Below are 14,853 nucleotides of genomic sequence, written 5' to 3' on the forward strand. Positions count from 1 at the left end.
TGTGACAATGTCATGTCTGACCAGGATTCAAGCCTGGGACCTCCGGATGAAAAGCCAAAATGCTACCACTCATGCCACGGAGAGGTGAGCTTGTGGGATAGCTTATGGGATAACGAGTTATCAGAATACTGTCCTAAAAAGCCATTCCCGTAGGAGATTGGTACAAGCAATTTTAGTGGCTAAAAAACTGTGACTGGAAAGATAAATAACTTTGGTGTTAAAGAAGCAGAATCTAGGGAAGAAATTTGTAGGAACATCACAAAAGTAAAATAAATTAAGACTTTTTGAGACTGCTGTATTATAGATATTTAACTTGTAGATATTTAACTTGATTATAGATATTTAATTTGTAAAATATTCTACTATTTCTATAGTTCCCACTGATTTTGTTTTTACTTTTTATCCATTTTACTTTTTCTATCTTTTTTATAATCTCTATGGTTTTAGTGCCTTTTTCCCTCTACTCAGTCCATAAAACACTATCTAGTTTAATATTAACTAGTTAAATGTTTTTGTTTTTTATACATGGTTGATTTTAGTTAAATTAATCTTATGTTATATTTTAATTAATTTTCTGTTTTAATAGATCATGTGTAACGCCAGAACAGATACGTCGTAAACCTGGTCGTGAAATTGTAACATTTCTTTTGGTAACAAATTTAGCAATGTGGGCTATTAATACACTAGAAAAGTCACGAGCTGAGAGTCATCCAATACAACTTCACTTTTATGGGTTATGGGCGTGGACTATTATAACTCATGTTTCTATGCCATTGGCAATATTTTACCGCTTCCATTCCACTGTCTGCCTTTGTGAAATATGGAAACGAGCATATAAAATGAAACCTGTCTATATGTAGGACAGGGCTACCAATACCCTGGACACACCTCTTCCAAGGTTAGTAACAAATAGGTAAACAAAAAAAATATCTTCTATATTTTTCTCTTTTTCTTTTCTTATAGCAAATTTAGCAATATATACAAATAAAGATGTGTGAAATATTATTGCTGAAATAAACTAGAAAACAATATTATATTCAAAAATAGTTTACAAAAATGTTACATTAAATTCTAAACTTAGATGGCAATTTCAGTGTCAAACAGCCGTCATTAATAGACAATGAGGAAAAGGTATTTTTAAGAAAATAAGTTAATAAATTAATTAAAAAAAGAGAAATAATAATAAAAATTATAAATTGACTAATGAACAGTACTTATAATTCATTATAAAATGAGTTTTTGGCAAAGGTTTTAGAATAAGAATAAAACATTTAAACCGAGTTTTCATTTTGGGCGCTCAATAAAGACATAAATTTAACCAAAAACTTTTAAACCAGTGAAATTTCCAACCTAGATTGACCATTACTACCTAATCTACATCTATTACATATAAGGTGGATATATAAAAATTTCTCTTAGTAAGGTAAAGGCAGCATGATCCTTATACCAATCAAATTTTTCCTCTCTAATGAACAAACTTTAAGGGAGATGATAACTATTATTTGTACTATTATAAATTATAGAAAGAAATGTTTATTTTTAACTATAGATATTCCAAATAAACAAACATGAATTGAGACACCCCATGCAACAAGGGGAACAGTACAAATGTAGAGTTCTTTTAAAAATATTTTTTTAAAGAAAATTAGATGGAGAGTATCTAATGGCAATGTTACTTTTGTTGAGTTTGCTCTTTTTCCTCCAAAACGAGTAGTGTAAATGGTAAGAACATATTATCACTTTAGATCAAGTAAGATGGATGAACTCGGCTATTATCCAACCTTAATGTACTGCATAGCTTCTACTTCCTTATATAAAGTTTCTCTTGTTCAGTTAGATATATGCTGAACGGTAATGGGGATTTTTGTTTTGAAATGAGTCCACTCTTGCTACTGTGTTGTCATTTAATACTTGAAATGAGGGTTTTGTCAAAAGCCTATTTTAGCAAGATCACTCTTGTTGCATGGGAGGACACCCCGAATTGTTTTGTTTGTTTTCTATAGAGATTCATAATAGTAAAAGTATATTTTGTACAGGTGTATTAATATATCTGTTAACAATCATTCCAAAAGTAAAAATGTCCCACTTTTTACCCATGTAATCAAACCAAACATTCTGATAGTAAATATATTTGACAAAAATTTATGACCTTCAAGAAAAAAATATTTTAAACATTGGAAAGCATGTCAAAAGTATAGTGCATTTAAAAAAATAATTATGAGGAATCATCGCACTTGCATGTTACCAGTATACAAATGTTGCAGTAGGCAGATACATTTATGTGTGTCGTAAATTTAGAGGATAAAAGTGAACTAAATCAAATTTGAAATATTATGAGGTTGTTGTTCTTCATATTTTTTATTTTTTTTTGTCTACTCATTTGACTGGTTTGATGCAACTCTCCAAGATTCCCTATCTAGTGCCAGTCATTTCATTTTCGTATACCCCCTACATCCTGCATCCCTAACAATTACTTTTACATATTCCAAATGTTGACTGCCTGCACAATTTTTCCCATCAACTTGTTCCTCCAATACCAAAGAAACTATTCCAGGATGCCTTAATATATGGCCTATAAGTCTGTCTCTTCTTTTAACTATATTTTTCCAAATGCTTCTTTCTTCATCAGTTTGCCGCTACACCTCTTCATTTGTCACTATCCACCCGTCTGGTTTTTAACATTCTCCTATAGCACCACATTTCAAACGATTCTAATTTTTCTTCTAAAGTACTCCGATCGTCCAAGTTTCACTTCCATATAAAGCTGCACTCCAAACATATACCTTCAAATATGTTTTCCTGACATTTAAATTAATTTTTGAACTAAACAAATTATATTTCTGGCTGAAAACTCATTTTACCTGTGCTATTCGGCATTTTATGTTGCTCCTGCTTCGTCCATCTTTAGTAATTCTATTTCCTCTATCTAATTTTATCTTTTTTCTTCCTATTTTTATATTCAGTGGTCCATCTGTTTCTACTACATTTCATTACTTTCCTCTTGTTCATGTTTATTTTCATGCAGTAGTTCTTGCATAGGGCTTCATCCATGTTATTCATTGTTTCTTCTAATCTTTTTTACTCTCAGCTGGAATTACTACATCATCAGCAAATCATAGCATCTTTATCTTCTCACCTTGCTCTGTTACCTTGGCTCCAAATTGTTCTTTAACATCATTAACTGCTAGTTCTATGTAAAGATTAAAAAGTAACAGGGATAGAGAACATCCTTGTTAAACTTCCTTTTTCATTATGGCTTCTTTCTTATGTTCTTCAATTATTAATGTTGCTGTTTGGTTCCTGTAAATGTTAGCAATTGTTCTTCTATCTCTATAAATGAACCCTAATTTTGTTTAAATGCTGAACATTTTATTCCAATCTACGTTATCGAAAGCCTTTTCTAGGTCTATAAATGCCTGTATGTTGGTTTGTTTTTCGTTAATCTTCCTTCTACTATTAATCTGAGCACTAAAATTGCTTCTCTTGTCCCTATACTTTTCCTGAAACCAATTGGTCTTCTCCTAACACTTCTTCCACTCTCAATTTTTCTGTACAGAATTCTAGTTAAGATTTTTGATGCATGAGTAGTTAAGCTAATTAATTGTTCTGCATTCTTCACATTTTTCTGCTCCTGCTTTCTTTGCTTTATCATGACAATAATACTCTTTTTGAAATCTGATGGAACTTTCCCTTTTTGTAAATATTACACACCAGTTTGTATAATCTATCTATTGCTTCCTCACCTGCAGGGTGCAGTTATTTTATAGGTATCCCATCTGTCCCAGGAGCCTTTCTCCCAATCAAATCCTTTAATGTCCTATTAAATTTAGTTCTCAGTATTCTCAGTATTGTATCTCCCTTTTCATCCTCTTCTTCCTCTATAACACTATTTTTAATTAATTTCCTCCATATAAATCTTCAATATATTCAACCCCAAATTCTGTTTCAACTTAATCAGCAACAGTCCTCTCAGAGGAACTGTCAACTTGGGCCTAGGCCTTTTTTTCCTTGGCTTGGAATCCGCTTTCATAGCTCAGCCAACGGGGATGTCTCCAAAGTGGATGGCGCCATTATCTCCTTACTGGGAAGAGATTTTTGTCTCTCCATCTTCTCAGCTTGATCCAATCTTGATCAGACCACCGGATTTTGACACTTCACATGCTATTTTTTAAGGGGCTGGGGGGACTCTTTTTGGCAGGGTAAGTAAAATGTATTTGACCAAAAATGGACTCAAAAATTTTGTGGGTCAAAAGAAGGGAAATGTCAAGTTTTGGCAAGAACCAGAAGGAATTGATTGTGGAAGGAAGGGATGAGTAGAGAGTTGTAGAAAGTTTTAAAGAAGGTTTCCCCATATATTCTGTACAGGACTTAGAAAAATTTATTCATCTGTGAAACAAAGAAATTTTTCTAAGATGTCTTTTGTGTTATGATGTCACTATTTTGTATTTTCTTGTCCAATGATTTAGAAAATTTTCACTTAGGATTATAACCATACCACTGCCTGTACAATAACTTACAGAAAAAAACTTAAGAAACTGTACATTTCGTTATTCAAAAAGCCTAAAAATTCACATGCATGTCCACAAATTACCAACTAACAAATCCTGTATACATAAACGAAAAAACAACCAAGAAAACCAGCCAAAAAATTTTAAAAAACACAGAGCGAAAGAACAACAGGTGTGCACCGATTGACTTCTCCAATTCAACTGAATTTGCAACATTTGATTGAGAGCATCATCACTGCTATAAAAACTGTAATATTTAACATGATTGATTGGATGGAGATAGACTTCAGTGTTTATCAATCAAAAAGTAAAGCTCATGTTGAAATGTGCTAAGGTGTACAATAAATTTACAGTTTTTCTGGACATTTAGATTTATTTTTAGCTGTTTTCATTTGATTATTTAGTCATAAATTCATGGACACCCTTTTCTATTCATCACTTATACAAACAGGAGCCTATTGTACTGCAACACCTTAAGCTAAGTTACAGATTTTTAATAGGTTTGTTCCACAAGTGGAATTTGATAAGTGTGTTCAGAAATAAAAGACATTTTGCAGAAAACATCTTTTCTTTATTTCTCACTGTAATCTCCTTTAGAGTCTAATAATAGCAGTCGAGTACAAAATCTGGCAAGGAGAGTGAAGTAGAAGAGTTTCATTGTACTCGTATAACTCAAATAATTTTGCTGTTGAAACTGCAGAAGAATAAGCTGGTGCACTGTCTTTGTGAAAAAGAACTTTTTTTGTCAAATGTGGTCATTTTTTCTTTATTTCCTCTTTAAACAATTGAGCAAGAATCCATAATATTGCCCAATTAATGTTTTCTTCTTCTCCAGAAAGTCAATGAAAATTATCCTGCAAGAAAAAAGAGAAGTGGCTATCACCTTACCTTTTGATATAATGATTTTCATCTTCTTTGATGCGTTTTTCCTGACTGCAGCCCACTGTTTTGACAGTACCTCAGTTTCAGATCAGTAGTGTGAATCCACATTTCTTCATCTACTATGAAACATCACAAAAATTTTCTCAATTATATTGAAATGGCCCCAAACTGTGGTTAGAAATGTTTACTCATTTATATGTTTGATCAATTTGAGCAATTGTGACACTAATTTTGCTGTCAATTTTGACATTTGTAAAATATGATGCACCCATTTATTTGAGATGCCTAGCGTCTTAACAATTGTATGCACTTTTTATTCCCATTACCATATCATGGCTTTTTGTATTTTTTGCAGTTCTAACCTCAACAGGCTTTCTAGAATGTTGAGCATCGTTTGTGCTCATATGATCTCTCCCTTAAAAAACCAAACCACTTGTAAACTGTTGTAATCAATGGAGCTGATTAACCACAATATTTATCCAGCTTAGCTTTAGTTTCCTGTGTGACTTTGTCTTTTAAAAAGTAATGTTTGATTGACACATGGAATTCTTTTTTGTTTTTTACAAATCATAATAATTGATTCAAATAATTCCTAACAACAGAATTTTGTATATGATCAATTTCATGCAACAAGAAATTATTGGATAATCCCATTTTGCAAAGCTCAACTAATTGCACAGTGCTTTATTGGCAATAGCTGACAAACAATACCGGATTCTTCCATAATAAAAAACATGGTGGCACAAGGAACTGGGAAATTTTCAAAAGAATTTTAATAATTAAAGAATACATTAAAGAATCTATTTTTTAATGAAAAGTATTGTGTATGTTGCCATTAATTAATTACTTATGTATTATTTTTTAAAGATTCCATTTTTAAGGTTTAGTCATTTACCTTTGCACATTCCACCACTCTGGTTTGAATACTCTGCATAGGATGACGTTACACATCAGCTGTACATTAGCGATTTCCTCTTCAATTTGGTTATGGTTGCAGGACCACTGCAATACTCTTGTGAAGTTCCAAAAAAAAAATTCACAAACTGTTCGATCAGGGCCATAAAATGACACCATGTCTTGAAATGATTTAGTTGCCAAACAATCTCCATAAAGCTGACATAAATATCTGGGCTGCACATGACTTAAGTCTGCCCTGTTAAAACCAAGTGTTTTAAGTTTCAATTTTTGAGAATTTTACAGTTTGTGCACTGAAAACTTTCACCATGGTAATGTACCGATCATATGAATACAGTGGTTGCAATAACCATTTCATTTTTAAAAAAGTAAGGGTCTGCAATATCATGTGATGACTCAAAATATCATATTATTACTTTCGCACTGTGAAATCAGAATCGTTGTTCACCTTCACCAACTTTTGCTTACAGAATTGTCAACAAAAGTTCAACATGTGCTATATTCTTTATATACTGTTATGATGTTCTCTAGTGTGTGAGAAGTTTGTTTACCTCATGAGGTTTTTTCTCTTTTTTGGACAAAAATTCAATTACTGTGAGATAGAGCAGAAAATTAATGAACAATGAAAGAAGAACTTTTCTTTATTTTAATAATAATGAGATGTTGTGAAGTTTATAATAATTTTGATTAGATCTAAAAAAAATGTTGATATATCTTGTATATAATATTGTTTTAATATAATATTATTACTGTATTGTGTTAATTTTGTTTACAGTGAACCTGGGTAAATGTGTTTAAATCAGTACTGATGCTATGTCACAGTTCACCGCAGATACTACAATAAAGAATTTAACTAATTTTTATCATTTCTTTTAGTTTAAAGATTTTTTTTCATATTCCTACTGAGAAAAAGCATAATTTAATTTTAATACTGTATATTAAAATTTAATATAAAATCATTATTATTATTATCATTATAATCGTTAGATTCAACTTGAATTTATTATATTTTGTTATTTTTAATAGTGGCCTAAAAATTATGGTATATAATTATTGTTATAATTTATTACTGTTGAGTATTTGTTATTAATTAGTTATTTCAAGTGTTGTCAGGTGAATGTAATATAGAGATTTGTTATTTAAATAGCTTGTTTTGTTTTATGTATAGTACAAATGCGTGTAATTATTATAAGTGCTGTTTATAATTTAGTATTATTAAATATAATTATACATTTTCTTTATTGTTTGTCAAATTTTTTTGTTTATTTGATAATTTTGTAATTTAAGTTATGTTTTAATCGTGCATGTTGTGTTAATTTTATGTTAAAAAAGGTTGTAATTGTATGCATAAAACTTTATAATAAGGATTATGTATTGATTATAAATTTTACGAGTATGTGCAAATTTACTTTGAGGGGGTTTCTACTCTTATTTACTGAAAAAAAAAAAAAAAAAAAAAATAGTAAATGAACTGTATATGTGTGTTTTAAAGCTAAGATGTTGTTTGTTCTATATTATTACAGTATGGAAGGAGTACATTCGTGAAGATTTAGTATCGTTTATCTATATTTAATTTTTTTCTCTGGCTGTATTATTTTTCATTAAATTTATCACATAAAATATTTGGCGTTTATGGTACACAGATTTTTAGGCCACTTGTGACAGTTACGCATTTAGTAAAAAAAAACGATGTATAAGTATATATATGCTCTATTTGAAGGAATTTTTAATAACTTACATTTATTTTGGTATTATTGAATTTCAGTGTAAACTTTTGTTAAAATTCTTATGATATTTTTGTCAAAAAAGAATAAAACATTATTTATTCTATTCAGTTTTCATAAAAAAATAAGGAAAAATAATTTAATCAACATATATTACTACTGAAAAAAAACCATGTTTACAGAATATAACAACAAAAAAAAATTTTATTTTATTTTATTAATTCACTTTTTATCAGCTTTCATATAACAATCATCCCTGGTAACACATTTGAAGTTAGGTGATCTATTGCTCAAATCTAAGCTCCATTTTCAGTTGATGTATAAGATAAAGAGTGTGTAAGTGTATAATCAGTAACTGAACTATTCGTATTTTTAAAAAATTAGACAATTTGTTTAAATAATATTAATCTAAAAAAGATCAATTTCCGTAAAATAATATATATATATAAAATATATTCAAAAGAAATGAATCAAATTTATTGCACTTGTATAACATGAAGTAACAATGAACAATTATTATTAAATATCAGTTACTAATGTAACATATGTACTTATCTATATATCATAACCTATCATTTATTACAACTGATGAGTAAATAGATTTTATATAGTTTAAACTAAATATTGAATAAAGAGTAGATGCTCATGTAGAAGTGTTTATCAGTACCAAATGGTTTAGGTGAACCACACATTAAATGACGAACATAATTTCTTCCTGTCTTCTCACACCATCAGTTATTTCTTTTATGGAGTTTAACAAGCCTTTACGATTAACCTTTTAGTATATTTTTATAACATTTGCATTTGTAGGACTTTCATTTTAGATATTTTCTGCAGTACATTGGAAAATACATTTAGGCAAATCATTATAGATGAAACTTGTTTGTTAAATAAAATCATTCACTTAAAAAAAACTTAACTTAACATTGACTTTAAAAATATATTGCATTAACAAAGTTTACTAGAACATAAAATAGATTTTTAAAGATAGATTTGGAAGGGTTGTGATTAAAATACAAAATTCATTGAATAACTTTGAATGTAAAAGCCAAGTGATCACAATTATGTAGGCAAGTAACAACCTTTATTCTTTTAACAGGTTATTATATACTGGTTAATATATTACAAAATTACCTTTTTGCTACCCTAAAATTTAATATTACAAAAAAAAAGGATTATTGATTTTAATGGTTAAAAAATATATATAAAATTATGACCAGTGATAAAAATCAGCTATAAAGATTTTGAGAAATTCAAATTTAGTTAACTGCAAAGCTAAATATAATCAATAAGTTAAATTGCAGTATACATAGTTATATCAGTACTCTGAATATCCATATTATCTTCAACAGAATCCTTGGTTTATTGGTTTGATACCAGGAGGTGAGTATAAAGTACCAGCTCCTGTTTATATACTACCCTATACCCAATACCCTATATAGAAGTAGTTTATGTATATCATATTCTAATAATATTTGTATTACAATTTAATAACTGTTACACATCTTTTGTTTTAATTAATTATTAATAAAAAATATAAAATTAAAAAGAGCATGTATATATTTCATTATTTACATCAGTTTTACTTGTAATATTTGTTAATTTTTGTACATTAATTGTTCTGTACCATATACATGGTACATTGTATTATAATTTTAAATAATGGATAGCGTTGATTTGTATAATTAAGTAGATTTTATAACAATAGATAGTTAGTAAAAGAAATTGTAGAAGAAAGAGTATTGAGGCTGAACCTGTGATTAATAAAATACTGTATTATAACATGGATACTATAAATTTTATTTTATTAAACAATTTAATTTTTATTTTTTCATTAATTTTTTTTTTTTTTTTTACTTATATATTTTACCAAAAAAGAGTGTTTTGTTAAGTATTATTTTTCAAGTTAAGTTATAAGGTATTACTACTCTTATAATTATTATATATATAATTCTTTTTAATTTTAATACAATATTTGTTGCATATTAATAATGATATCAAGTTATCAACACATCATAGCTATTTCACTGCTTGAACAACATTCGAAACTTTTAATTTTTTTTTTCTCGTTTATATTAATCACTTTGCTCCCATTGGGATGAAGGAAAAAATGTAGCTAACGTCTTAGTTGGCATAAATGATTTAATGTGCTCCTATTTTGGTACACACCTCTGAGAAGATCTTTTCATTGTCAACAAGTTCCTAACATCCTCTTTAGTGTTAAATGTCAAAGAACATAAAATACTTTATTAATTAACTAATAGACATTGGAATTTTTCTTTGCATACCTCAGTGTTGCAGCAAGTGATGAAATATATGGTAAATAACAATAAACACCCAGCCCACCAGTGTGTAATTTATCTTTATTAGCTCCATTACTTGTAAACTTTTATTATAAATATTACTTAATGTTGTAGGAGCTAAGATCAAATCTGATTAAAGTATGATTATTCTTATTTGATTTCTCACTATTATCAGTGAGTTTTAATCGCTAGGATCCATTTAACCTGGTAGAAGGTGCAATTATGTAACATGCTTTAGTAATGTGAAGCCTTTTATACTACTTATCATATTTGATAAAATATTTTCCTTATAATTTTAAGTAGAATATTATTTAAAACAACTCTTATATATTCCTATCCATCTTCTGTGCAGTATTTTTAATTTATTAAATCTGTAAAATGAACTCAATACTAATTTTTTTCAGAAATATTTTATATGAAGATCTTCACTAGTAGTATAACAAGATGTTTTACTATAAATTTTGAAGAATTGCCCAAAGGGGTCCACTAGGCTGTTTATCAATGTAAATGTCTATATTATGTGTGTAATACATTTCAGTATCTATAAAGATAAAGGTTTTTGTTAATATTTTATCTCATACAAACTTAATAAATTAATAAAGTGAATATATTTTATGAAATATTACTAATACTTCATCTATCTTAACGTATTAGAACAGAATGTAACTTACTTTCACAGCATTTTTCTGTTACGTCCCACTTTATATCAGTTTTTTTTTTATTACACAACCTATCAAATTTTATCAAATCGGATGATGTGTAAAAAGTTTTTTTTTAGTGATGTATGCCCATATACTTATATTTTACTTCTCTTAAGCCTTCTTGAATAGTTATCAAATTCTTTTATGTCTATTTTTATTTGAGTAAAAAAAAAAATTTTTACTAAATAAAACATTGCTATGGAATAAATGATAGATAATAATTCAAAATTAAAAAAAGTAACTTCATGAGTTTGAAATCTAACAAAAAATTTCCTCATTTTCTTCTTTTTTGCGTCTTTACCTTTTTAAGTTCTGTTGCAAAGTTCAATAGTATTTTTTCCTTACTTTAGTGGACTTTTTTAAATTTCATAGTATGTATGGAATTAATGTTTATAATGTAATACTGCTATTGAAATGATGAAATTCAATCATCAACAAAAAAAATGATGTATTAAAACAACAATAAATATATATAATAAAACTGGCCTTGTATCAAAAAAATATGCTGATACTTATATGTACATATGTGTATATATATATATTTATATATATTTTTTTTTAATTCGCAATATATTCACTGGAATGTGCATGTGCTGGAAAAGACTGTGTATATAAGAAATATTAAATAGTACACATGGTCTAACACAGAGGTTCCCAAACTTATTTTTCTCAAAGACCACTTTCAAAATTTTGCTGGTTCCGGTGGACCCCCTGCAGCTACATTTCTACCATATTTCCAGTCGACGGAAAATGTGAAGATTAGATCTAACTATGAAAATTTGCGTTACGGCTGAGTTCCACGAACTAACAGCTTCCGAAAAAAAAGTGAGAATTGATTGGTTAATTTTTGATTGATTGTGCTGTGAGTGGATGTCAAAAAAGTTTAGTTGGCCGATCAAAAAAAATGCTTCCATCCAACTTTACATTTTTGACATCTACTCACAGCACAAGAAAGCAATCGATTCTCACATATTTTATTTAGAAAACTTCCCATTCAGAGTGGTAAAAAGCAAAAGAAAAATAGTATATTTTTTGTGTTGCATTTATTCGAATATGTAATCATTACGCTATTAATTATTATTGTTATCATATTGTAATATAATATAATAAAATTGCCGTAATATAATTAAAATGAAACATTAATAACGTAATGTAACTTCTACAATGACAATCACAAAATAGTTACAATTTTAATGGGAGGGATGTACTTGATGGATTGACAGCAAATTATCAATATTTGGCTTCAGTTTTGTTAGGAATAAGCACAAATCTCCCCGTTCTGTGATATTGAATCTGCTCCTTTTTTTTGATAAAAGGTTTGTAACGACACTAAAACTTGTTTAAAATTTAACTTGTTTAGTACACAGCTTCACATAGCAAGCAGTGATGTGAAGCCATGTATTGTAATGCAAAAAAATTATCCCTTTATTAGCATCCCTCACTGTTTATTCTATATCACTCTCCTCAACTTTGTCAATATTTCATAATAAAGGTACGCGGTTATTGTCATCCCAACCTTATAAATTCTACCAACAAATTCTTTGTATGATCCCAAAACACAATAGCCATAATTCTTTTGTTTGAATGTTTTTGGGCTTGTTTGGTGAAAGTTATGTGCATCTATGTTTGGGCTGTTCTTTTGTCTAAATATTGATCGACCAAATCAATATTTAGCATATATTCATAAATTGATGTCCTGCTCTCACTAACAATACTGTCAACAGATTATTTCCTTTATTCTTGAATTGCTATAGAAAAATCAATAGCGATCCCATTCTTTTTGTTTTATGGGCATCTCTAAATTGTTTCAGTATCCATTCTCCACAGTAGTTACAAAAACCCAATCTGATAGTAATGATTCTATAAAGAATGGACCTTAAAATGTAAGGAAAATTTTCATAAGTTCAGTAATTATGAAGCAGTATTTATCGTGAATATGTTCATTGTTTTAAAAAACGTTTATGACTTACAATAGAATATTGCCCTCTTCCTTCTTCATTGTCCATATTAGTTCATCCTTCCCTGAATTCCTACACCATTCTCTCACAGAAACATCATTTGCTAGATTATTACCATAAACTATATACAGCCAACAGGGGATTTCGGCTACAGATGTTTCTTCTCTTTGCAAAAAGAATATGAAACTGCTCACCTCACAATCGGCAGGAGCTCCATATTTTCACTGTTCCATTGGAACAATCACTTCCATATTTCACCATGTACTACTTGAACAATACTAAACAAAACTTCAAGTGACTATATGCTTGGTGATATTTAAACTTGGCTGATGTCTAACGCACTGTTTTTTGTTATGTTGCTGTGGAAACTGGTTTGATTGTATCACCTGACTGGAAGTTAATTTATAAATAACCTATATATTTCAAACATTTTTCTCTTCTCTACTTTGGTAATATCATTGATCAGATAATTTAGCTAACTTGATCAGATTTATTCATGAGAGTCATCCTACCACTGGTTGTTTGTTCAGAAAAAATGCAGTAAGAAACCAAAACATTTTACCCTTCTATCCCAGTGTGAGCATAATGTTCAAAAATAATGTTAAATTTTATAAATGTAAACTATTAAATTTAATTCTATTGTATCATATCCTATATAAATAAATATTGTATTTATTATTGTGATAATAATAAGAATAATTTTTCGTACAAACCAATACAATAAATGATGATAGTTTTTTTTCATAGGCTAGTCAGTTGTATTTATAATATTAGTATTACACTTATCATACAATATAAATGGAATATTTATGTAAATTCTAATATGTAAAACATAATTAAATAAAATGTATGTCCAGTATTTTAAAATTCTTTAAAGTTCTATCTATTTTGATGTTTATAGTATCGTACATTTTTAATCAATGTATTTTATTTATGTATTGTTTATAGATAAATAATTTGGTAGATAGTATACCAAAATATTTTTAAGATTGTATGTTTTAATGTCATAGCATAATTTTAATAATGTAGCTTTTGTACTTTTTCACATTACTATGACCTCTTGGTGATGAGTGATTTGTTAAAATTTTTATATAAATTTAACTAAAAATATCAAATTTTAAAAAATTAGTATATTTCTTTAAAAGAATAATACTAATTATTATTTTAATAAAAAATAAAATGTTTAGGTCTTTAGATAGTGATTTTTATTTAAAATAGGTTACCACCTAGTTAATTAACTTATTTTTTAATTCTGTTGTCTTTGTAATAAAAATGAATAAAATGTAACATTAAAAAAAATTGCTACAAAATCAAATTTTTTAATTGTAATCAATTTTTACTTGTTTATGGCAATGCACCAATCAAAAGACTAATTAAAATAGGAGACAATAAATTGTCAATTGATAGGTTGTCATGATAGAAAATTACATATATTTTTTTATAGCGATGCAAAATAAAATTAAAAGTTGTAATTTAATATTACCTAGTTTGCACTGCCACTAAAACTTTCAAAGAATAGAATTTATAAAAATTACTTTATTTTTTTACGGTATTCCCTGGTGCAAATCAACTTTTGTTACTTAAGAAGTGCATTCATTCATATAGAATACATTTTTGAATGCTGAATGATCTTCAGATCTTTTATTGTGTTGTGGTAATATTTCTTCCTTTCTTCCAGAAGGTTTTGGGTTTGAATTACTTTCATGAATGATATCTCTCATACGTTAAAATATTCATCTATTGATTAAAAAAAAAATAGATTGACTAATTGATGTTGAACTGTCGTTACTAATAAATAAATAATAAACAAGAAAAGATATAGAAAAATCTTTTTTATTGAAATTTTGATATAAATGTTACAA

General features: G+C 28.2%; 1 protein-coding gene across 1 annotated transcript in view; it reads left to right on the forward strand.

Moving 5' to 3' along the window:
- Positions 1-8,019, forward strand: part of LOC142319312 (proton channel OtopLc-like) — a 49,061-nt gene extending 41,042 nt beyond the window's left edge. The window contains exons 12-13 of the mRNA XM_075356447.1: positions 587-898; positions 7,081-8,019. Of these exons, the coding sequence (XP_075212562.1) occupies positions 587-860 (274 nt within the window). The 3' untranslated portion in view covers positions 861-898; positions 7,081-8,019. The remainder of the gene's footprint in view (positions 1-586; positions 899-7,080) is intronic.
- Positions 8,020-14,853: the final 6,834 nt, after the last annotated feature.

The sequence above is a fragment of the Lycorma delicatula genome, chromosome 2 (assembly GCF_047948215.1).
Source record: "Lycorma delicatula isolate Av1 chromosome 2, ASM4794821v1, whole genome shotgun sequence".
Taxonomy (NCBI): Eukaryota; Metazoa; Arthropoda; class Insecta; order Hemiptera; family Fulgoridae; genus Lycorma; species Lycorma delicatula.